This window comes from Leopardus geoffroyi, chromosome B3, assembly GCF_018350155.1.
Source record: "Leopardus geoffroyi isolate Oge1 chromosome B3, O.geoffroyi_Oge1_pat1.0, whole genome shotgun sequence".
NCBI classification, from domain to species: Eukaryota; Metazoa; Chordata; class Mammalia; order Carnivora; family Felidae; genus Leopardus; species Leopardus geoffroyi.
In genome coordinates this window covers 81,844,699-81,871,882 of record NC_059337.1, presented here as the reverse complement: position 1 = coordinate 81,871,882, position 27,184 = coordinate 81,844,699, and the positions used below count along the sequence as shown (strand labels likewise).

The 27,184-nt window shown below is 35.2% G+C and overlaps 1 protein-coding gene across 8 annotated transcripts in view; it reads right to left on the bottom strand.

Annotated features, from left to right (window-relative positions):
* The window catches only part of ARHGAP5 (Rho GTPase activating protein 5), an 81,222-nt gene that overhangs the window by 35,911 nt on the left and 18,127 nt on the right, over positions 1–27,184 (bottom strand). For 6 of the 8 annotated variants that reach the window (XR_006704922.1, XM_045450645.1, XM_045450644.1 and 3 more), the window contains exon 3: positions 3,882–4,029. Coding sequence is in view for 7 of the 8 variants with exons in the window: in XM_045450645.1 (XP_045306601.1) it covers positions 3,882–4,029 (148 nt within the window). In the remaining variant the exon portion in view is untranslated. Of the gene's footprint in view, positions 1–2,290; positions 2,314–3,881; positions 4,030–27,184 lie in introns of those variants that run through there. The other 2 variants (XM_045450649.1, XM_045450647.1) reach the window with 2 other exon arrangements.

The following is a 27,184-nucleotide window of genomic DNA, read 5'->3' as shown; positions in this document are numbered from 1 at the left end:
CTCAATAAATTTACAGTGAAATCAAACTGCTGTTTTCCAACTGCAAGAGAATTAAACTAAAAATGAGTAACAGAAAAATACCTGGAAAATATTTAGAAATAAAATACTTATAAAATAACCAATGAGTTAAATTAAAAAAAAAAAAAAATCAAAAGGAAAACTACAAAGTATTCAAAACTGAATGCAAATGTAAACACCAAAATTTGTGGCATGCAGTTAAAACAAGCTTAGAGGAAAATGTTTAACAGAAAATATTATAGTAAATAAGATTGGTCAAAATCATTAATCTAGGCTTCTACTTCAAGACACTAAAAAGAAGCCAAATGAAAGCTGAAAGGGGAATTAAAAGCAGAATTCACTCAACTAAAAAATAGACAAAAGGAAAAAAAAATCAATAAAACCAAAAGCTGGCTCTTTGAAAAGATCAGTAATACTGACAAATCTCTAATACGAGGGGGGGAAAAAATGCAAATTAGTAATACAAAATCGAAAGAGAAGCCATCACTACAGATGCTACAGGCATTAAAATACTGATAAGGAATGTTATAAACAATCTTCTGTCACCCTGGATGAAATGGACAAACTCCTTGAAAACCAATGCTTGCTCAAGAATAAAAAATCTGTAAATCCCTGTATCTATTTACAAAATTTAATCCAGGGGTGCCTGGGTGGCTCAGTTGATTAAGTATTCCACTTTTGATTCTAGCTCAGGTCTTGGATCTCATCATGACCTGATCATGAGTCAAGCCCCATGTGGGCTCTGCACTGAGAGTGTAGGGCCTGCTTGAGATTCTCTCTCTCTCTGCCCCTCCCCCAACTTGCACACATGTGTGACCTCTGTCAAAATGAACATTAAAAAAAATTTTAATCCACAGTTAAAAACCTCTTCAGAAATAAAAATCCAGGTCCAAACAGTTTCACTGGTGAATTATATCAAATTTAAGAAAGAAGTATTACCAATCTTGTACAACCTTTTTAGAAAATAGATTCAAGTCTGTGGGGTCCGTTTTACTACTCTGATACCAAAACCAGACAGAGACACTTCAAGAAAACCATAGACCAATATCCCTCAGGAAGCAGAAATCCTTAACATTTTAGCAAACTAACTCCAGTGACATATAAAAAAGACAAAACATTATAACCAAGTTGCGTTTATCTCAGGGATGCAAGTTTTTAACTTCTGGAGATCAATTAATATAATTTACCATTAAACAGACTTTTAAAAGAACCATATGATCACCTCAACAAATGAAGAAAAATCACAACAAAATCAACATCGATTTTGGACATAAGAAAAGGGAACTTCTGAACCTGATAAAGAGCATCTATGAAAAACCCACAGCTAACACCATACTTAATGATAATACACTGGATGATTTTTGGGGTGATGAGAATGTTCTGTATCTTGATTGTGGTGGTGCTTAAATGACTCCAGAGTTATCAAAACTCACCATTCTATTAAAATTGATGAATTTTACTGTACGTAAATTATATCAATAAAGTTGAATTTTAAAACTACTGTAATAGCTTCAAGATTGTTTAAAAAGTTTAGTTCTTTAAACAAGACTTAATTATAACAATAAAGTACTGCTCATTTATATTACTATGCCTAAAGATCTACAATCAAGTTCAACTTTTAAACAGTAAGTATCTGATATATATTTACATTAAGTTGAACCTTCAACAGAAGATGGTTGTGCCACAGTGCATACTGAGAATTTGATATTGAATTCAAACAACTGAGAATTTCTAAAACTGATCAGCATTAATCAGTAAAATCAATTAGAACTACCACCACCAACAACACAAAAGAAGTGGACTTTAAACTTCTATATAACTATTCTTGTGATCTTACAGTACCTCAGTATACTTCTTTTTATTTTTTTAATGTTTGTTTACTGATTTAGGGAGAGAAAGAGCAGTGTGCAAGTGGGGGAGAGACAGGAGAGAGGGAGAGAGGGGGAGAGAGGGGGAGAGAAGGGGAGAGAGGGGGAGAGAGGGAGAGGGAGAGGGAGAGGGAGAGGGAGAGGGAGAGAGGGAGAGAAAAAGAGAGAATCCTATGCAGGCTCCACACTGTCAGCGGCAGAGCCCTATGTGGGGCTTGAGCTCACAAACCCATGAGATTGTGACCTGAGTCGAAACCAAGAGTCATATGCTCAACCGAGTGAGCCACCGAGGAGCCCCACCTCAGTATACTTCTAACAAAGCACTTAAATATATAAATTATCTGTCAGTTAAATGAAATAATTCAAATTGTGCTAAAATATGGGATAGAGTTTCATTTTATCTTACACTTGGAACTCGTTCATTTTCCTCAAACCAAATCACTCAATTACCATGAAGATATTCAAGAAATGAGAATTTTTAATTATAAAAATAAATGTACAAAAGACTATTACTTTATTATTTTCTAATTACTAAAGAAAACTATTTCCTAATTTCTCAGTTATTTCCATAAAGCCTAACTATATTATTAGAGCAAATAAGAATTCTTTAAGTTCAGAGCAGAAAGCTAATATTCTAAGAACCTTTACATTTCTATTATACTAAAGATGGATACAAATATAGATAAGAAATATGGCTAAAACTACACTTTGTTGAAGGAAAATACAAATGATTAAGAGTATATCCAAATGTATGCTCTATAAATTAACACTTATTAAAAGAAGGAAGAAGATTACAGGCTATTTCAACTCTAACACTAGTGGATAACAGTTAATGCCCCATATTCCACTTCTTTTTTACAACAGGAAGTTAGCATTTCTCACCAGACAACCCAATTAGTATAGAACTTAGCTAATAATCAGACTAAAAAGGCTAAAATATACACTGAAGTAAAAATGAGCCTGACATTTTAGATAGGTCAGACATCCTAGTTTTGTCTTTAAACAATGCTTATTTATCAAAGAAGATCATTAAGAACAAATAAAGCTAAGATGGGATTAGTTCATGTTTTCAAACCATCCAATTTTATACTCCAGTCAATTACTGAGGTTTCGTGATTAACTCATGTTCACTTTAAATGCAAATAAACATGATAATATTCTACCTTTATTCCTCAACTTTAGACTACTCCAACCCTTAGCTAATAGTTTACATTGGGCAAAGTAAACGTAACACAGGCTTGTTTTTAAAATAGTGAGGATATAAAAAAATTAAAAACAAAAACAAAAAAAATAGCGAGGATATCTGCACACACCTGACTTCAGCTCAGGTCTTGATCTCTACAGTCCCTCCTGAGTTCAAGCCCTGCATCTGGCTTGCTGGGGTCAGCGCAGAACCCGCTTCAGATCTTCTGTCCCCCTCTCTCCCTGACCCTCCCCACTCCCATTCTCTCTCTCTCTCTCTCTGTCTCTCAAAAAATATTTAAAAATACAGCATATAAGCCACATAGAGCTAGTGCTGCTAACAAATAAATGGTAACATCTCAAATCAGCAGTCTTTCATACGTTTATAAATATTGCTATGAAATTTAAAACAAATATTCATATGTAAAATGGGTAATAAAAATAGTACTAGACTTAAAAAAATATTCAAAACTTTCAAATTATCTGTTTAAATCGTTAACTATGATTAAATAGTAGCATAATTTAATCATCAACTTATTCTAAATTCCAGATAAGAGAAGTTTAACATTTTAGCATTCAACTTACCCATTTATTAGAGAGAAGTCCAACAAAAGCATTAATGGCTAAGAACAAAGTTTTCTGCAAATATCAGATAGTTATGTCTAGAGTGAACACTCAACACAATCAATCCTAATGAGAACTACACATCTGTTTCAAAACTTAGCTTTTATGAATCATGAACATTTGACAAACTGTTGGTATAGCAAAAGTGAAATTTTAAATTAAATCTCTGCAATGATACTTCTATCCTACCTGTATCTTCAATAAATTCCACACATTTTTCAACAAATAGTGGTATGGGCTTCTCAGCTGTCACCAGATCCTGGAGGGGCATCCCAAAGTAATTACTCTCCCAATTTCTACGTGTTGGTGGATTGAAGTTCTTAGTTTTCTTTTTCTGCTATAAGAAAACATATTCAAGTTAAAAGTATTAAAATTCCCTTCAAAACAGCATGAGTATTAAGCAATGTAAATACACATTTTGTATCAAAAGATTTATTTAAAAGCCACATCTAACTTAAATGACCATCAATATGGGACTCAGTTAAATTCTGCCAGAAGCATCAACCTGAGCAATGGAAAGAGACAAAAAGTGAACAGAGGAAATATGACTAGAAAAAAATGTTCCCTCTAGAAAATAATAGGAAACTGGATAGGCAGGGAAATTAGAAAAGGTCATTTTTCAATACCAACTCAAAGGAAAAGCTCAAAGTGAGCAATGCTCAATTCAGTTTAGGTGTGGTTTACTAACTCTATTTGGTCTTTAGGGCAGGTCCAAGTGAGTTTTTCGCATATAGGTATATTTATAAAAACATAATATAACTTTAATTATTGATTACACAATGAAGCTATGTAACTTCATGACTTTTAGTCCCATCATTTGTCTTTTCTCATTTTCCCATTTTCTTCCCATGTACTGACTATATCTTAAACGTTAAAATAGTTTTCTTAAGTAACTGATACAACATTTTCACAATAGTAAAAACAAAATGAAATACTGATTTTTAGAGTTTAACTTCAATATAGCACTGGGAGAAAATGGGTTCTTAACCAAGAAGTGAACATCTGAAAAACCTATGGAGGTTTAGAATTGCTGAGGAGATTCTGAGTCAGTTTTTCTGGAGTTGGATACTACAGGCATCTCCAAAGATAATTCTATTATGCATCCCCCATTGAGAATCTCTAAAATATATGAAGATAAGTAAATTTTCAGAAATCCAAAGATGTCAGAGCACTTCTATTGACAGCCCTTGTTCCCTTTTTAGTTTACCTACGAACTTTTATTTTCTGTTATAAATCATAGATCTATTCAAATTTGTCATAAGTATCATTACTGACTTATAAATAGGATAAAAACATAACATTTCTTATCAGAAAAGGGGAGAATGGCAGACGTAGGAGAGCCTTCTATCCCTAAAGCAATTCTCCTCATCTTAATTTCCCATTCCTCCTGGAGGAGTCTCTCCTTTGGATGGATCCCCCAATGTATTCTTCCAAGTCTCTGGCTATCTTAAATAATTAACTAAGTCCTTTCTTCATTTCAATTTTAGGCTGTTCCACCTAGCAAACTTCCAGAGCTCATGAAACCCAATTTCTAAATCCACATGTACTATATCTCAATGGTGATAGGGATTATATACAAACCTGGTGTGTACAAATCATATACAATATAACTAGGTATCTAGGATATTGCCAAGAAAGCACTGGAGTGTTTGATGTGGGTCAAGACCTAAACCCACCGGTAGTGTAGATCCTTACTCCTTAAATAATCCTTCCACTCCCACCACCACCAAAGCAGAACATTATGCAAGGAAGTGGAAATGAAGACACTGTAATTTCAAAAATGAGATAGGATAGTGGCAGAGTCCTCTTTCTCAGGAGCATTAGGCACTTTCTAGCCTGCAAACTATCAGCTGCAAAATTTGATTAGAAAACTGAAAACTGAGGCAAAGATGAATGTATTTTCTTTAAAGAGTTAATACAACAATGAAAAAGATTATACTTAGGTAGATTAATGAAAATAGCAATGTCTAGCCTATGGTAGGAGCAACAGGAATGAAGTGATACAAAGATCTTAATACATCTTGGCCACTTAAAGAACACAGTTGTAAGAAAAGTAAGTTGGTTGGTCCTAAATGTTCCAGTCAATTCTTAAGAAATCCTCTTTTTAATACTGCCCTTTAGGAATCAATCTAAACTTTCAGATGACTCTAAAAATATTCCACCCCTTATCCTTGGAATCATAACAATGGAGGAAAAAATGAAGTGTAAACTTCATCTAGTAAGCACTGAATACTTGACTGAAATTGGGAGGGTGAAGACAGGAAGCAAAGTAAGGTAGATTGATTCTGTGGCTTATGCTCAGGGAACATTCCCCAAGGTCTGTAAAATTTCAAGGGCAAATTATTTAATTCTGTAGTTATACCAAGATTCAGGGATAGTACTCTAAGATAATGAAAGGCTAAATGTCTTATAGCATGGAATTTCTGGCAAACTCTAAAGGGATAATTTACTAACACAGAACTGCCCTGACAGCTCAAGTTTTAATTCATATACATTAGGAGGAAAAAAGGGTAAAAAGTTCTGTGATTTTACTAATTTTTCTACTAACTGACATGGATATAAAAGAAAATTCTATGCAGAAAAAGTTTTGGATTAGACATTCCTGTGTTAGCTTTTATGATAAATAAAAATATATACAATTCCTTTTTTCTAATAGAGATAGTTCTTAATCGTCAGAATTCAAGGATTTCTTTTAAAACATGTGAATTTTGAAAAACTTTACATAATTCTGATATACACCCCTTGGTTAAGAGTTGCTGATCTATAGCGATAAATTTATACCAATTCAAAAACGAATGTTTTAACTTAAACTAAGGTTAGATGATTACAATTGCTATAAAAAATGCCATCAAGATTCTGAAATGCAAGAAAAAAAAGAGGAGTATGGTTATTTGCTAATTTATTTCCACAGCTATTAAAGAAGCATTGTCAGAAATGGCAGCCCCAATTAAATAATTACGCCAGCAGGAAAACATCTAATTTACGATAACCCAATTTTTAATTCATACTACAGTCACACATATCCTCATTTCTGCTTAAATGCAAATGCCCACCATCTTTTTTTTCTGGCCACTTAGGCAAATCTCATGTCATGTCTGCTACAAATGAATGTCCGCAATAAAATAAATATCCCATTCACAAATAATGTAAACAATGTTATCAATTAAATGTCCAGCAGATATTAAAAACTATCATTAGTATAAGAAAACAGGACCAGGAAACGGTATATAAATAGCTTCTTCCAGGAGCTGTGCTCCCGCTTCACGAAGATCAGCAACACAACAAAGAAGGGCATCTAATAAGCAACACTGTCAAATAACTACTGTAATTAATAACACTTAAAAAACATAATGCCTCAACTGCTTCATTTGTAAACAACCAACCAAAGAAAAAAAAGTAGCAAAAAGCAGTTAACTTGGCTTTCAAAGAATGAATCCAGGAAACAAGAATATCTGGTCTTCTCTACTCTCTTAAGATGGGATTCTTGGGAGGAAAACAAACAAACAAACAAACAAAAAAACACATCAAGAAAATGAGACAAGAGGAAGCAAAATGTAAAGAAACTGAAGAAAAAAACCCATTAAAGAAATGAAAACCTCTTTAGTGAAGATTCAATTGAAAAGATCAGAATAAAGTGAAAAACATCATCAGAGATCCCTCATCTACTGTATCACTCCTACAACACACTCCAAAAACTACTCTTGCTTCCATTGTATTTTATTTTTTTTTAATGTTTATTTATTTTTGAGAGAAAGAGAGAGGGCAGGGGAGACACAGAGAAAGTCACAGAATTCAAAAAAGGCTCCAGGCTCTGAGCTGTCAGCACAGAGCCCCAGGCGAGGCTTGAACCCATGAACTATGACATAATGACCTGAGCTAAGTTGATGCCCAACTGAAGGAGCTACCAAGGCGCCCCTTCTACTTTCACATTAAAAAGTCTCAATCATCTTCTATTTGCCCCATAATGCCATTTTCTCTTACAGACAAACTCTGCAGAAGTCATATAGACTAGAGGTCTCCAATTCCTCTTTCATTCCCTCTTTTATGTACTCAAATTAGTCTATCACCCTCATTACTCCATAAACCTGTTCTTACCAAGGTTTTGTCTTGCAACAGTTAGTTCCCAACTCTCACCTTCTTTGACCTTTCAGCAGTCACTCTCTTCACTGGACTTTCAGAACACCACCTGTATGACCTCACTCACTCTCCACTTATTTGTCTCCTCTGCTGGTCCCTTTCAGCCAGCCTTGTAATGCTGTGAATATCCCAGGCCTCAGTCCCTGACCATCTTTTTTTTATCAACATCTGTCCCAGCCCTCTTCATACTGTCATCCAATTGCTGATAACCCAAATACTTCCAGCTCAGCTCTTTCTCCTGAACTCTGCACTCATCTGAAACATTCTACTGGACATCTTCACTTGAATTTCTAAGAGACATATCGTTCTTCATATGTGCAAATCTAGAAGCACCAGGGTGGCTCAGTCAGTTAAACATCTGACTTCGGCTCAGGTGACCATCTCACGGTTTGTGAGTTTGAGCTCCAATTTGGAGTTCTGCTGTCAGCATGGAGGCTGCTTTGGATCCTCTGTACCCTGTTCTCTCTGCCCCTCTCCCATGTGCGCATGATCACTCTCTCAAAAATAAACATTAAAAAAATGTACAAAACTAAACTTCTGATTTCTTTAAAATGTTCCCCAAATGCAGCCTTATCCCTCAGATACTGACAATTCCAACCTTTCAGTAGCTCAGGCTATAAAAATCTTGGTCTTAGCCTTGATCCCTCTTTTTCTCTCATACTCTACTTCCAACTGTCAAGCACATGTATTAGATATAGAATCTAACTATTTCTTAAAGCTATCACTTCGCACATCTAGATTATTATATCAACTGCTTCAATCCATTCCCCCGGTCCTATCACCATCCTCTCAGACCATTCTCAACAAAGCAGCCAGAATGATAGTGGCTACACAAACAGCAGCCTATAAAGCCATATACAAATCTGCATGCCTTGAACTTGGTCTCTTATATTCTGACTTCATTTCCCTCTACTTTCTTCATCACTTACTCCCTTCCTCCATCCACATGGCTAACTTGTTTTAATAAATCAGGCATGCTCCTGACCTAGGACTCTTATACTGGCTGTTCCCTTTACCATCTCAATGAGGCCTACCTCTACCTACACTGTATTAAAAACTGTAATTTTAATGCCTGTCTTCTAGCTCCTGCCCGGTATTCCCAATCCCTTATGCTGCTGTTTCTACCCACAACACTACATACTTTACTCATGTATTTTTATTATATTATTATATCTTTTGGTGCCCCCCTGCTATAATTTCAGCTCCAAACAAGGGCAGGGGGTTTTATCTGCTCTGTTCATCAACATACTCCAAAGATCTAGTATAGTGCCTGTAAAAAAGAAAGTACAAAGGGATTTGAGATCTCTTCTGAAATAATGAACACCAACGTAGATTAAATTAAGTGGTATCATCATGTAATAACAACGATAAAAAAATAGGAATGAACCATCAAGTTACAGATATATCATATTCAACTCAGTAAGCTTCAAAGAATCTTAACATCCAGACAGAAGAAATCAAGAACCAACAGTACAGGGAAAACATCAGGCTAGCTTTAAAGTTCTCAGGAAAACTAAAAGTCAGAAGATTCACCTATAGGAATGTTAACAGGAAAAAGATTGTCAAGAATTCTTTACTTAGCTAGTATGCCAAATCAGATGTGCGTAACAACCAACAATAACCTTTTTTAAAGTTCTCAAATATGTAATAATTAGTATTTAAATTATAGCAAACTCCTGAAAAATCTTAAAACACATGATGAATAGCACTGATAATAAAGAACTTATGTGAAGAATTTGTGTTATGGAAAAAAGAATGAACACTGTATATAGTTAAACACACAGAACTAATTCTAAGTTACAGTGGTGTGGCTATATAACAAAACATTACCTACAATTCTGTGGCTAAAGCTACAAAATGTAAAAATAACTAGATAATAGGCCAGAACCAAAAGCCTCAACATACTCTAAAAGATAAGGGGAAAAGATAAGAGATCATGTAATTGTGCTAATGCATGACAAAATATTATGATAGACTATTAGGAAAGGTAAAAAAGATAAGTAAAATAGAGGTTCAATATATATTTAATGACAAAAATAAGTGGCACACTAACAGTTCCTTCATTTTTCTTTCTTACCCTTTTTTTCCCTACTAATGTATAATAAAAATAGGAAACAAGAAAAAAAGCAAACTGAAACTTACAAAAATAAATATAAATGAAGATTAACTATAAAAGACTCTCAGACTTGGTACAAAATTAAACCCAATTACACACATGCCATTGAAACAAAGGATCTCCTAAGAGTTGAAAATAAAAGGACAGGAAAATGACTTTCTTTTTTTTTTTTTAAAGGAGCAATGTTAACATTGGAGTTGTCTTCAAGGCTAAATTCTTTGAACTATACAAAGAGTTACCACTAATTCTCTACCCCTTCTCTTCTATAACATTTGTCCCTCCCCAGGTCATTCTTCTGAACATATAAATACTCTCTAATACCTGTCATTTTTATTTTTTTAATTATATATTTTTTAATATTTACTTTTGAGAGAGAGAGAGAGAGCGCAAGCGAGTGAACCTGGAAGGGACAGAGATAGAGGGAGAGAGAGAACCTCAAATAGGCTCCGCACCTTCAGGGCGGAGCCTAACTCAGGACCCATGAAAGGTGAGTTCATGACCTGAGCACAAATCACGAGTCAAGGCTTAACTGACTGAGTCACCCAGGTACCCCCTACCACCTGTCATCTTTGAAAACAAACATAAAAACCCTTTTGATTCCACATTAACTTCTAGCTATTACCCCAATTTTGCTCCTTTTCTTTTTCTTGGCTTTTTAAGTTATGTTAATTTCAGTTAATTAACACACAGTGTTATGTATTAGTTTCAGTTGTCTTACTCCCTTCTACAGCAAAACTTCTTGGAGATGCCATCTACATCTACTATTTTTCACATCCCATTCTTCCATCCGGTTTTCTCTTCCATTCTGTTTTCTCTTCCATTCTATGTAATTTCTTGTTAACATTAGATACTTCCACACTACCAAATTAAAAAGAAACAATTCTCTTCATCCTTTTTGAGCTCTAAGTAACATTCTTTCCTGACTACTTCTTTAAACACTTGCTCTCTTCGCTCCCATTTCACTACTGTTGGCTCAAAGGATTCCTTTTTCAGTTTCACCTGCCAACAACTCTTCCTGGTTTACTCAAACTCAGTTCTGAGCTCCCCATTCTTCTCTGACTATACTGTACCCATAGGTGAATTCATCTAATCCCTAGCTGTAAATCTCTTTACATCCTGACAATGACAACTTTTCTCTAAGTACCAGATTCATACATGTAACCTTTATAATTTCACTGGGATCTCGACCTAGATATTTTAACATAAAACATAAAAAACACAAAACAGACATCTTGATTCCCTTTGGTCTGAAACCTTTCACCCTAGTCTTCACTATCTCAGTAAATCTATCCACTGGTTTAGACCATAAATCTTGGAGTCAATCTTGATTTTTCCCTTTTCCCTTACTCTCCATAGCAATTGCACAAGAAGCCCTGTTGGTATTACTTCCAAAATACTATGGAGAAACTGTCCATTTTTCCTTTTTGGTACCTGTACTGACAAAATACAGTGATAGTACATGATAAATAGATGCTCAGTAAACACTGACAGAAGCACACAAAATTACAAACAGGAACCAGAGAAAGCTTTTACCATATAAGATTTGTTAATAAATACACAAAGTACTGTTTGTTGGTGTACTTACCAGTTTATGCAAAGTTTCATTATACCTAATTCTGCAGATCTATTTATAAAAGTCACTATATGCATGTACCTAAGCTATAAAATCAGGATTTGCACAGAATAATTATTACACATCATAAAATTACAAGAAGAATTAAACAGCCAACTCTATAGGAATTCATTTGGATGTAAGGTGATGTACTTTCAATAGTGTATAAGAACTGAGCACCATGTGCATAGCATCATGCTAGGTATTGTGCAAAACACAAAAATTGCTGCAAGTAAGGTTAATGCTCTCAAGAAATATGTTATTATAAAGAAAACAAATCTAACTACCTATCATTTAATTAACAGCACATAAAAAATAGTATGTGACTAAGTGTCAAAATAATTGGATGCAAGGCTTAAATTCAGACTTCAAAAGGCAGAACTTAAAAAGTAAGAGATGAAGTTCAGGGATATTTCAGGAATGTAGAAAAGAATCTGGTCTGTAGGTCATTTACTTTCTCATCTTAACATTTGGGTGCCTACCATATGTCAGCATAAGAACTCAGAAATCACTAGAAACTGCCAATTATTTACTGCTAACTATACACTATGTACTTGGTAATATTACATGTATAATCTTAACTGTCACAATAACTCTAAGACAGCTACTGTTTTGCATCTATTTAACACCTATTTCAGTACACCTGGAATGTGCCGGCACAAATAATGTGGATAGAAAGGAAGGTAAGGACCACACTGCAAAGGGGTTCAGGTATGTCCCTAAGAAATATGAACTTTACACAGAGGCCACAAAACATATTTTGCAGAGAGACAGATTAGGCATTTCTATTTCAGTATTATTCCTCAGAAAGCAACACAAAACAACAGTGTGAAGCAATGGTAAACAGGAGACATAGAAACTTAAGTTACTGTACCACCTATGCTAATGAAGCTGTGGAAAAACTGGATCCATCACACACTGCTAGTGGGAATCTAAAATGGTACACCCACTCTGGCAAATAGGCTGGCAGTTTCTCCTAACACTAAATATGAAAATACCAAATGACCCAGTGTAAACTCTTGGGCATTATCCCAGAGAAATGAAAACTTGTATTTATATAAAAATTTGTACAAAATTTGTATAAAATTTTACAGTTTACAGCTACTTTGTTCATAATAGCCCAAAACTAGAAAGAACATATATCCATCAACAGGTTAAGTAACTGTGGTATATCCACACCATGGAAATATTACTCAGGAAAATTTTTAAAAAAGGAAAAAAAAAAAAGGACAAACTATAGATTTATGGCAACAACTTGACTGAATCTCAAGGGAATCATGGTAAAAAAAAAAAAAAAGGTCAATCCCATAAAGTTGCATATAGTATGATCCTATTTATATATAATATTCTGGAACTGGCAAAATTAAGAAATGAGAAAGTGTAAAACAAATTAGTGGTCGCCAGGGGTTATGGATGGGATTGAGGAGAGGGGAGGGCATAGCTATAAAAAGACACCAGAAGAGATCTGTTGGTGATAGACTGTTTTGCACCTTGCAATAGTCAATATACAAACCTACCCCATGTGAATAACTGCACAGAACTAAATACACACACACACACACACGCACGCACACACACACACACAGTACAAGTAAACTCGGGGAAAACTAAGATTTGTGAATCATATTAATGTCAATACCCTGGTTGTGATATTGTATTACAATTTTTGCAATATGTTACATTTGTGGGAAACTGGGCAAAGGGTGTATGAGATCTTTTGGCATTATTTTATAGGAGCATGTCAACCTATAATTATCTCATATTAAAATTGCTATTTTGAAAAAGATCATTAGTGGTTCATTTGGTTCAGCAACCGACTCGATTTCAGCTCAGGTCATGATCCCAGGGTCATGGGATCAAGCCCCACATTGGGCTCTGTGCTAAACATGGGGCCTTTTGGGATTCTCGCTCTCTCTGCCCCTCTCCCCTGCTCATGCTCTCTTGGAAGAAAAAAAGAAAAAGAAAGAAAGAAAAGAAAAGAAGAAAGAAAAGATCACTGCAATAACCCAAGTAAGAAATTATTACAAATTTCTTAATTTTATTAAGACTGGGACAATGGGGGCACCTGGGTAGCTCAGTCAGTTCAGGGCCCAACTTCAGCTCAGGTCATGATCTCACGGTTTGTGGATTGGAGCCCCGTGCTGGACTCTGTGCTGACAGCTCAGAGCCTGGGGCCTGCTTTGGATTCTGTGTCTTCCTCTCTCTCTGCCCCTCCATCTCTCTCAAAAATAAACACTAAAAATTTTTTTTAAAGACTAGGACAATGAAATGTAAGCAATGTATTTTATAGCAGAATAAAGATCAGCTAAGTAGGATAAACAGCAATTGCATGTAGCTTTGGCCCACAGTAGCTCCTTCCTGAAAATACATTCTCATCCAATCATGTTAAGGAGAGGGAAGTAAAATCTAAGACCTATGAGGAAATCTTGCCTTTCATAAAGAGCAGGTACAAACATGCCTTGTATGACTGACTTCTAGAATCTCACAGGAATTTCCTTAAAGACCACATTCTGCTACACAGGATTTCTCAACTTCCGTATTACTGACATTTTGGGCTGTATAACTCTTTGTTGTGGGAGAGTGCCACAAACATTAAGACGTTTAGCAGAATCCCTGGCTTCTACCCAATAGCTACCAGTAGCAACTCCCTACCCCAGTTGTGACAGCCAAAAATGTTTCCGAACATTGCCAGATGTACCCTGGAGGGCAAAACTGACCCTGGTTGAGAACAATCGTGCTAGGCTAATAAAAACAAGGATGAAGGACTCAAGTTTGGGAGATAGCTAGAGACAGATTTCTGGGAAGTGTGAGAATTTTAACTTTAAAAAAGGTCAATAGGTAACTCAAGATTGAGAAATAGTACTGTAAGGTACACAAAGATGAATGATAATCAGAGCTTTCCTCAAAAAGCTTACAGTGTAGTAAGAAAAAAACTACAATGTGATAAAACTACTACAAAGTGATTACTTTAGGTGAGAGGAGTAAGTATTATATCACACACTTACGTCAGTATAAGAAAGAAGCCTTAGGGCAGCTCAGTCAGGTAAGTGTCTGCTCTTGATCTCAAGGTCATGAGTTCAAGCCCCACATTGGGCATGGAAAAGGAAAAGGAAAAGGAAAAGGAAAAGGAAAAGGAAAAGGAAAAGGAAAAGGAAAAGGAAAAGGGAAAGGGAAAGGGAAAGGGAAAGGGAAAGGGAAAGGGAAAGGGAAAGGGAAAAGGGAAAAAGAAAAAGAAAAGAAAAAGAGAAGAAAAGCCTTAAATGGAAGCCAGGACTCCCCGAAGGCTTCTTCAATCCTTTTTCAAAAAGTCTATAAAAGCTGTAGATGCTAGCTGAGAGTATAAACACACTTTGGAAATCAGGGATATTGTGAAGGCTCTTTCACACCCTTTAAGCTACCACTCAGCAAAAAGAAGGAAGAGACAGTAACTGAGGATAAATAAATGTGGTCTGGGTTCTTGTTCATACTAACAGACAAACTGGTTTCTAGCAATGATTCATCTCTAAGATGCCATCTTCCTATAAAGCATTTCAATATAAATTATCTACCTGGTAGTTATTTTATTAATGCCATTAACAACTTCAGCAACCAAAAAATAAACATGGAATCATCTGGGGAGGGTCCTAGCAAAACATCTAGCTATTTAAAAGAAATAATGGATGGCTTTCCTCCCAGTTTCCTCAAATACATATTATTAACTGTATTCACATAAAAATATGTTTTCTATTATATCCACCACTCCATTATTTTTAAATTTTTATTTATTTTGAGAGAGAAAGCACAAGAGCAAGCGGGGAAGAGGCAGAGAGACAGGGAGAGAGAATCCCAAGCAGGCTCCACAAGATCATGAACAGAGCTGAAATCAAGAGTTGGGACACTTACTGACTGAGCCCCCCAGAAGCCCCCCAGCACTTCCTTTTAAAACCACTGATTTTTCTTTTGCTTTACAACTAATCTGTTAGGTACTTTGTTACTCTAACAATTGTCAATCAGAGCATCAATAGATACATTTTTCAGTGTGTCTTCTTCCTTCTTCATTATCAACAGAGGTTCTTAAGCTAGAGTCCACAGCTTTAGAAAATATATGAAACCCTTAAAATTTTGTGCATGTGCATTTTTCCAGGGAAAATACCCAAACCTTTCCTCAAATTTTCAAAGGTTAAGAACAATTCCCCTGAAGCTCAAAACAATTTATAAAAAATGTTCGAAGTTTACCTTCCACATGGATAAAGTTAGATACACTCACATCACTTTTGTTACACTTATATTTTGTCCTTAAAAATTGGAAACACCAAAAATTACTATTTTTAAAAAGCAGTCTTTTGGGGTTTTTCTTTTCACACTCGTAAATTAAATCACTTTTACTCGAGGACTCCTTTACAACATCAGCTGAGATGACAAGAAAACATTAGAGTTAGAAATCATAAAACTATACCTATTACAGAAATAACTCTTCTAGGATTAAAGTGGGACAATTTGTAGTATACCAAATTTTGGAGTACATAAAAGTGACAGCCCTGTAAAATTACCCGTAAGTCTTAGAACAGTAACAACGGACCACTGATAGAAAATTATAAGCTTTAATTTTCTATGTTAACAGAGTTAAGTGACTCCTTGATATATTAACATATTCTAACAATTACAATCAGTGTGCTGTAGAATTAAGAGTAATTTCAATACTGGGGTGCCTGGGCGGCTCAGTCAGACAAGTGTCTGTCTGACTTCAGCTCAGGTCATGATCTCACAGTTTGCAGGTGTGAACCACGCATTGGGCTCTGTGCTGATGGCTCAGAGCCTGGAGCCTGTTTCAGATTCTGCGTCCCCCCTCTTTCTCTATCCCTCCTTTGCTCGCACTCTCTCTCTCAAAAATAAACATTAAAAAAAATTAAAAAACAAAATTTCAGAATTTGTGCTATGCCAGTTTTTGCTAAACATTCAAAATATGCTGTTATGAAAGCAAAGAAAAAAAGTTTGAAAAGAATGCCACACTGGAGAAATTTACGTTTTAATTTTCTTAAATTTATTTATTTATTTTTTGAGAGAAAGAGTAAGCATATGTGAGGGACAGAGGGAAAGAGAGAGACAAAATCACAAGCAAGATCCACACTGACAGCACAAAGTCTGACGCGGAGCTTGGGGACTCAATCTCACAAACTGGGAGATCACGACCTGAACCAAAATCAAGAGTTCGACACTTAACCAAATGACCAATCCAGGTGTCATTCCATTTGCTTCTAAGTTAGTAAAAAAAAAAAAGCACACCAATGACACAAGTATTTAAATTAAGCCTCATTAGAACACATGAGTAAAATAAATATACTTTAAAAACTGACCCATATAGGGGCTGACCCTGGATGGCTCAATCAGTTAAGCATCCCAACTTCAGCTCGGGTTATGATCACACAATTTATGGGTTCAAGCCCTGCATTAGGCTCTGTACAGACAGCTCAGACCCTGGAGCCTACTTCAGATTTTGTGTCTCCCTCTGTCTCTCTGCCCCTCCCTCACTTATGCGGTCTCTCAAAAATAAACAAACTTTAAAAAAAAAAAAAAAAAAAAAAACCTTACCCATCTAGTTACTTTTCAATATGAATTTGAAAAGTTAAAAATCATGGTCAAATGGACAGCACAAATAAATAGCAAATTGTAAAACATAAACAGAAATACTCACATAATATATCCACACCTATGTAATGTCATAAATTGATGTATCTGGCACCAGAAACGTCACCAACTTTATGAGAAATTTTAGGAACTTCATGTAAATAATCAGCCACAGACCAATTTAGCCAGTAGCCAGTAAGAAAGCAATTGAAATGGTTACCAGAGAACACCTCACCAAATGCTTTCCAAATGAGAATGGAAATATTAAAGAACCGCAAGTTCTGCTAAATCTCAATGTAAGTATAAAATGTTTAATTTTCAACAACAAATTTTACTAGACTGAATTCCTTGACAGCAGAGCCCACACACCAATTCATTCCCGTACCCTTAACTTCAAACAGTGCTCAAGCATAGTGGGCATTCAATAAGATGCTCATTGAATAAACTGACAGTTTCCTTAAGTCAAAACTAAATGGTAATTACTTAAAAGAAAAAAAAAAAGCACACACACATAAAGGGTTCTTTTTCACCACTACAAAAACAAAGCCACATACTCATACTGACTTCAACTGACAACAGTCAACATACTGTATCAGGCCATAAAAATGTATTATAAACAAGATATAAATCTTCCTTGTAACAGATATTATGGTTTTCATCCCTTAACAAATTACCCAATTTGGGGGAAAGACAACTCCACCCAAAGTTCTAGGAATAAAGGCTCAGGCCTATATTTAGTACCATAAACTCTGTTCTCCCGGCCAGAGTTCCCTGGCTACAAATGGGTACAGTCCCAAATCAAGATACATAGTCTAGAAAAGATGCTGATTGAGGAGAGTCTGGGAAACCAGCTTTCCCTTTCTTCTGAATATATCACCTTTACAAGAGTGACCCACACTCTCTCTCCCCTAAGGAATATCTGCAAGATAATAATCAATACAATGGGTACTCTGCCAACAAGAAAACTAAGGTACTCTCCCAAAATAAGTATAAAATAGAAAACCTGAAACTTCCAAGCAGTTCAAGGCTCCGTTAAGTGACCTTGCTCATTAAACAAAGTCTAAGCTTACTCTGTCTGTATCTGATCTAAAAGTATTGTTCTTTCTACAGTAAGCTTTTTAGCATCCAATTTTTATTTAGCCTTAATTAAAATTCTTTAAAGAATTTCAGTTTTTCTCAGATGTGAACACTGATAGTCCATCAAATTAACTGTCAACAAGTTAAGGGATACACACTAGAAGTGAAAGGCAAACTTACCCTGTAACTTATGCATTTTGATACAAACAAAACAGTTCAATGCAGATATATATCTCATTCTTATATCTGGAATGAACAATTTATAAATCAAAAAAAAATTCTGGCCACCACTGTTTGATTAACAGTAAATTTAAAAGTACTTTATTTAATAAAGACAGATTCTACAAGTCAGAAGTAAAAACTAAACCTAAGATTCATTACATTCAAAAGAATCTAAAGTATTAACAGCAGGTATCAATTCACTATTTATTAATATTAAATTAACATTTTTTGACTCATTACATACATAGGCATCTACCTCTTTGGTTTTTTTTAAAGGTAACATGCCTATTTTGGTATTCTTCCTCAAACCGTATTACAAGGGCTAAAGCAGCAGAATCTTCTAAGGCATTATCTCAGAATCAGGTTTAGTAAGAAAGCAGCAGTAAAATACATTGAGAAGAATATAGACTAGAAGCAACATTTGAGAATAAAAGAGGAATTGGTAGTCACTAATATAAATAAGAGGATGAAAAGACTCAGGACCTGGAAACAAGACAGAAAAACAGTATTAAAAGAAGCTGAAATACCAACTCACTCTAATGCACCATAAAATTCAACAAATAATTTACTATTTCCAATCTGAGTCAAGCTAGCGTAACAGAAATAGATACTGAAGAAAAACCAAACTGGCTTGATCACAGGTATACCTCATTTCATTGAATAAGTGTATTAAAAACTGGCAATTTTACCAATGCAACTCAAATTTCTCATTCAGTTCACGGTCTTAAAGCACTTTTTTCAAACACCTGTAAGTTATGAAATCAATTCAGTAGGTCACAACCAGCACCTCTTTCACTGTAATGGACTAGAAAATCAAAATAATGTATACAGTATTGTTTTTTGAGATTTTATTTATGGAGAAATATTTATGTGTATGATATAAACAAAGTAATTCTGATGGTTGCAATCAAGAAATGTCTTAAAAGGTTTTGATTTCATAACTAACACTAAACTCATTTTGGAGTAGAGAATAAAGGACGATCAAACATAAAGCCTTCTTTGATTGGCAGGAATGACAAATAAGCCCACTTTAAGAGAAACAGATCTTCCTTAGATGCCACTAATGCCCAAAAGTCGTAACTTTTTAGGTATTAAGGAATCTGAAAAAAGGTTTTAAGACTACAGCTCCCATCTTGGAATCAAAGAACGAAGATAAACAGAATGACCTCTCCTCTTAGAGGGAAAAAAAAACAAAGAAATGTATAAACTTGGGTTCAGAATTCATAAGAGTATTTAATTTAAAAATGACTATAGAAACTAATCCACCGTAATGGAACAAAAGACTAGTCATTCAACACTGGCAGTTCCTCAAGGCTCTGGTAGGTGCTCCTCTGTACTCCCCAAGGTCAATTTCATCTGCCATCTCTACTTCAATGTGTCCTAAATATGTATCTCCAACTCAGACCTCTCCTGTGAGAACATCTAACTGCCAAATTAACATCTCCACTTGAACTCTAAAACCAAAGTTATAATTTCCACTCCCCAACTCTAAACCTGGTAAATCTCTAATGTTCTACATCATAAACAGCATCAACACTGTTAAAGCTGCATAAGCCAGAAACCAAGAAGGTATCTTTCCTATCTCATTTACCAGTCTCACTCTTTCTCCCCAAACAATACACCATCAAATCTTAGAGATTTTAGGTACTCTTAAATCCATCTCATTCCCTCCACTGCCATCATTCTCCCTTCCCACTCCAACTACTCAAAAGTTTTCATCATGATTTATTTAGACTACTGTAATATGCTAATTTGTCTTCCATGGCTCAACCCATTCACCACATGGAAACCAAGTGATTTCAAATCCATCCACTGTCTAGTGTATCACTCCAAAGCTAAATAACAGAAATGTCTAACAATGCTAAAAAGGTCCAAGTCTAGTCCCAACTAGCGAGTCTCTCCTTGTACTACTCTTTCCCACAGAACTAAGGGTCAGCAATTCAGCCTGCTGCCTGTGTTTATACTGCAACAGCAGATCTGAACAGTTATAACAAAGGCTACGTTACCTGCAAAGCCTAAAATACTACCTGACTCTATGGAAAGTATGCCAGTACCTTCCTTAGATTAATGACCACTTACAGTGACCTCTTTAAAGAACATACCACATTCCCTCTCACAACATGAGCACTCTATTCATTCAGCATTAAATAGTCTTCCAACCATCCAACCATTCCACTAGTTAAGTCCTATTAACCCATCATATCTGACTTAAAATGACACTTCTCAGGGAGGCCTTTCCTCACCCTCTATACTAGCACATCTCAATTCAGATAAGCCACATTTCAATAGCCCCGTTGGCTACCATACTGGAATAACAGTTCCAAGACAGAAGACTAGATGTTTTGAGGTGCACTTTTCTATTCTATTGGTCAATATGCCTATCTCTGTGCCAATACCAGTCTTACATGCTAAAGTTTTACATTATCTGATAAAATAAGCACATACACCCATCACCACCACTCCACCTCTGCCTTTCTTCTTAAGTGGCCTATTCTAGGAGCACCTGGGTGGCTCAGTTAAGCATCTGACTCTTCATTTCGGCTCAGGTAATGATATCGCAATTCATGGGTTTAAGCAGAACCTGCTTGGGTTTCTCGCTCTCTCTCTCTCTCCCTCCCTCCTTCCGCCCCTCTCTTGCTATCTCTCAAAAATAAATAAACTTTTTTTTTAAAAAGTGTCTTATTCTAGGCTCTTTACTCTTCCATACATGGGTTAAAAACACTGTGTGAAGTAACCTGAAAAACCCTGACACTCTGAATGAAATACTGAATCCAGAGATTAGTCTGAAAGCAATGACTTCTTCATAATATGCTATATTCATGGATAGGAAAGCACTAGAGTTCCCCATTTATTTAGATCTTTTTCACTGTTTTTCAATACCTTTCCACATAGTGGTGTGCACATGTTATAATTACTCCCAGGCACTGGATAATCTACCATGCTTCTGTAACTAGTATCTTCTCCAATTATTTTTACTATTTATTCCCAATATACAGAGAAGCAATTGACTTTTGGTAACTGATATTACTCAAACTATTTCTGTTAACTCCTCTACTACCATTAATTTATTTGTAGATCCTTTATGGCTTTTACATAGACAATCACATCAGCCAATAATGACAATTTTGCTTCCTCCATTCTAATATTCATGCATTTAATTTTTATTTTATTGCTTTGACTAGCACCTCCACATAATACTGAATAAAGTGGTGACAGTGTGTACATTATCTCGTTCCTGGTTGAAAAGAGAGTCCATTTCCCTATTTAGGGCATTTGTTGCAGGATATTTGTTGCAGATTTCAATTGTTTATTTGTAGAAACCTTTTTTCCAAGTTAAGGTTCTTATCTATTCATAATATAGTTTTCTATGAATTTATTAAATTTAATAAAATGCCTTTCATACACTGTTGCTGCATGTTTTTTGCTATTATATGTCCAAAATCCCTTATCTAAAACCCTTGAGGAAAATATGTTTTAGCATTTGGAAGTTTTTAGTCATTAGCCATAATGTACAGTACAAAAACTGTCAATTATGTAACCCCATTAAAGTGTGGGTCGGTTCTGCAGTGAACTGTATGGATATTTACTCTAAATAAGATCAGCAATGATTAAAAATAGCCTCAAATAAGATTCTGCAACCAAGAGCAGGTCAAATCAGATTGTGTTGCAAAGTTTGAAAAAAAATAACAAAAACAAAAAACTTGGTTTTTCAGAAGTTGTTGGATTTCAAAACTGCAGTCAAGGGCCTGTGGACCTGTATTTGTATTTCATTTAGGATTTTTGCATGTACACTCCCCTAAGCAAAACAGGACTATAATTTTCCTTTCTTATACCATCCTTGTCTGATTCTGAAATTAAGACTAGATGACTTCTAGAAAATGAATTAAAGAACGTATTCTCCTGCTTTCTGTTTTCTGGAATAGTTTGAAGAACACTGAAGTCATCCATTCCTTGAAAAGTCTCCTATCAAATGATCTGAGCCTGGTATTTTTGTGCAAGATAAAACTATTACTCCACAACTTATGGGACTGAGGTGCCTGGGTGGCTCAGTTGGTTATGTGTCTGACTCTTGACTTTGGCTCAGGTCATGATCTCAGAGTCGGGAGATTGAGCCCTACATCATGTTTGCACTGGATGTGGTGACTGCTTAAGATTCTCTCTCCCTCCCTCCCCCCCCCCCATTGCGTTCACTCTCCTTCTTTTAAAAACAACAACAAAAATAGTTATGGGATTATTCAAAGCTTTCTTGTCTGTATTTTTCTCAGTTTGTGTTAATTTTGTTTAAACTTTCAAATATGCTGACATAAAACTGTTGATAGTATTCTACTATCTTTTTTTTAAGTATTTTTTTTTTTAATGTTTACTTTTGAAAGAGACAGAGAGAGAAACAGAGCATGAGCAGTAGAGGGGCAGAGAGAAGGAGCCACAGAATCTGAAGCAGGTTCCAGGCTCTGAGCTGTTTGCAAAGAGCGCGACGCAGGGCTCAAACTCATGAACTGTGAGATGATGACCTGAGCTGAAGTCAGACACTTAATCAACTGAGCTACCCAGGTGCCCCAATGTTCTATTATTTTTTAATCTATCTGTGATTATGTTCCCTTTTTCACTGTCAGTATTTAATTATGCCTTCTCTTTTTTTCTGATTAATCTTGAAGGACATTTGTCTACTTTTCTAGTCTTCTTAAAGAGTCAACTTTTAGCTTTATTGACTTCTCATTTGGTTTCTGTAGCTCTCTAACTTCAAAAATGAATATGTAAGGAAGCTCAGTCGGTAGATGACGTGACTCCTGATCCTGGGGTTCTAAGTTGGAGCTCCACTTTGGGTATACAGATTACTTAAAAAAATAAGTAAAAATAAACGGAGTATATACATCAGCTTCCCACCTAGACTATGTGAGGCCAATCACTTCCCTACCTGCAACCTGAAATCCAACACAACTTTCCTTACTCCTCAGGCCTTGCTTAACTAACTGCTTTTGGATTTAAACTAGCTCTTCAACTTAGCAGATTTTTATAAATGCAGTGTTATTTCACAATATCCCCAAAATAAGGGCAGTTTCCTATCATCTCTCACCTTACTTAGTAACAATTTTATGCCTCTGTAAACATGATTTTCCCCACCTAAAATCTTTTCTCCTTCTTTAAAGCCAACCAAAATACCCCAAACTGGTGATGTACCTCTTTCTTCATGAAGCTTTGTGAAATTAACTATAAACTCTAGGGTAATAGCTCAGCCTGTATTCCTTTAATATTTATATTTAAGTGATACTATCAAAAAATAGTGTACATACTTTATTTAACAAATTTACTAATGCGTCAGGCACTGCTATAAATAAATATGAACTGATTTTTCATAGCAGTCCCAAGAAATATGTTTATCTCCACTTTCCTAGTTGGAAGTGCAGAATGATTACACACTTACACAGCTAGTAAATGACAGAGCCTGGATTCAAATCCCAGAAGTCTGGCTCCAACAAACCATATGCCCTTAACTGTGCTTCCTTAAATTGTTCTAGTAGTACTTTCTTAACACTGCCCCAAGCACAAGGTATGGTCTCTCTAACTACCATTTAAAATCTTTAAGGGGATGTGTGTTCTTTTTTTTATATCCTTCAACAACTTTCTGCACAGACTTTAAGTGTTTAGCAGGTTATTAGCTAATGCTTACTGAACTGAAACATGAGACGACAATTACTCAAGTCCAGCTTACACAATGAAAATAATTTTTAGGAAAATTAAGTTGCACTAAAATGCTCCAGCCTTGCTTGGAAAAAAAAAAATTATGGATAACTTATATAAAGTTAGCTTTGGAGTGAGCTAAGACATATACTGTGCATATATACACACAAATCCATAAAATATAGCTGTGGCCCAACACTGTTTCTGTAAAATTTCACTGTAAACTAGGTTTATCTTTTTAAGATCACAGGTATAGAAACTAAACATTTAAGCAATAAATTAAAAAATTAAAAATTATTTACAGACCTAAAAACTTCTAAAATAGAATTTCTTCAATTTTCTTAGAGTTCAAATATCCTAATACATGAATCTAAAAACTAAAGCAATGTTATATGAAAGTACAAGGAAATTCTAAAATAGCTCTAAAGATTAAAATAGCGCAAACTACCGTGAGTTAAGTCAACTGAAAGCAGATTATAAATACGACCCAAAGCCAATGCACCACTTGAATAGAAGTGAGGACAAGACTGACACCAAATGAAAAGAGGTATGTTATACAAAAGGCTGAGTAGAAGCAAATATATGAACCATTGCAAGTGAAGAAGAAGAGAACCTAGGCCCATGTTTCTCTGTGGAATAATAACAAAAATTAAAGACAAATTACTGTATTTAGTGATTTTAAGATGTGGTGAATGTAAATACCACCATTACTTTATGTATCTTTAAAAAAGAAACAATAAAATCCTGTATTAATTATAATATCAATTAACATTGGATATTAGATTCAGTAAAATTCTTATCTTCCTGAACTTCCTGAACTTAGGATGGGGTTGTATCCTGCTCAACCCATTGTAAGTTGAAAATACGTATCATTAAATCAAAAAACCACTTAATATACCTCACACATCTAACATAACTTAGCCTATCCTACCTCAAATGCTGTCAAAACACATTAATCTACAGTTGGGCAAAATCACATAACACAAAGACTATGCTATTAGTAAGTGATGAATATTCTGAAATGTACTGAATACTGTACTGAAAGTGAAAAACAGAATGATTTTGTGGGCAAAGAATGGTTGTTTACCCCTCATGACTGCATGGCTGAATGGAGCTGCAGCTTGCTACCATTGCCCAGCATCACAAGAATATTGTACTACATCTCAGTAGCCCAGGAAAAGACCAAAATTCAAAATTCTAAGTATGGTTTCTATTGAATGTGCTTTTGCACTATCATAAAGCTGAAAAATCTTAGTTGGAACCATCCTAAGTCAAGGACCATGTGTATAATTAAGTGACTATGTAAGACAAATCATGTATGAGAAACATTTAATTCAAGGAATATTATTATTACTAAACTAACTGAAATCAGGTAATGTGCTAAAATTTCAGAATATAAATACAAATTTGGTATATTCCTTCCTCACAGTGCTCATAGTTAAGAAATTAACACTAAAATAACTATAGTAATAATAAATATCGAGTCATTTAAGTCTTTGGAATTCAATTGTTGAACATTTTTACCCTAAAGAAATGACCTAGGGGTGCCTGGGTGGCTCAGTAGGTTAAATGTCTGACTTCAGCTCAGGTTATGATCTCACAGTTCGTGGGTTTGGGCCCCACATCAGGCTCTGTGCTGACAGCTCAGAACCTGGAGCCTGCTTCAGATTCTAGGTCTCCTTCTCTCTCTGCCCCTCCCCGTACCACTCGCATGCTCTCTCTCTCAAAAATAAAACATTTAAAAAAGAAAATAATCGAAAAGAACAATCTTTCATGCAAATTGGCCACTGCAATAAAAAAATGATAGTAAAATTAAAAACCTAGAAGCCTAGCCACCCAGTTTTAAAACAATTTGTTAAATGGAAAACAATGTAATAAGTAAAGGTATTAACTGAAATACTATGGAGCAATATGGAAAAATACAACTAAGTGAAAAAAATAAAAAAGCACATATACACTACTACTGCAACTAAATAAAAATTAGGAATAATGGGGAAATATAAAGAAAACTATTGAGAAAGATGTTGAAAACCTAAGTGTTTGCTCATAGATTGTATATTAAATAATAGTACTGCACCATCATTAAATTTCCTCATTTTGGTATCTGTACTGTTACTATTTAAGAGAATGTTCTTGTTCTCACAAAATGAAGTATTTAATGGTAGAAAGAGTCCAACATCTCCAATTTAATCTCAAAGGGCTCAAAACAATAAACCTCAATACACACACACACACATCAAATAGATCAAGGAAGCAGGACAAAATGCTTCCTGAGGGTAAATCTCGGTAAAGAATATACAAAAGCTTTTATCCTTCCTGCAACTATTCTCCAAGTTGAAATTATAATAAAAAGTTACCGGGGCGCCTGGGTGGCTCAGTCGATTGAGCGTCCGACTTCAGCTCGGGTCATGATCTCACAGTCTGTGAGTTTGAGCCCCGTGCCAGGCTCTGTGCTGACAGCTCAGAGCCCGGGGCCTGTTTCAGATTCTGTGTCTCCCTCTCTCTCTAACCCTCCCCCGTTCATGCTCTGTCTCTCTCTGTCTCAAAAATAAATAAACGTTAAAAAAAAAAAAAAAAAAGTTACCAAAACAACTAAGTAAACTTATGATCAAAAATAGAAAAATAACACACATATACACAAAAGCAATTTAAAATGGAAAGGCTGTAAATGCTTTATTTTTGTTAATATGCATTAAGTAGTTTTAATAACATAAGAAAAAATGCTGAAGTCTTTTGGTGGTGATAAAATGTATAGTGAAAACTAGTGATTAATAGCTGAGTATGAAAGATCGTTAGCTAGTAGCATGTGTTGTGAGTACCTGCAGTAAATATGTACTAAGATGATGGACATACATAACTGATGAAAAAATTATCAACATGGACAATGAAAGCCTGCTGAAAGACTATCTTAAAACCATAAAAAATCTGAAGAAAGTTTATGCACACTCAAGAGTCAAAGAGTACTGGAAGTAAAGGTGCTAAGGTACCACTGTGATAAAGATCTAATTAAAATTATTAATTATAACTTTAATAGCATACATATTT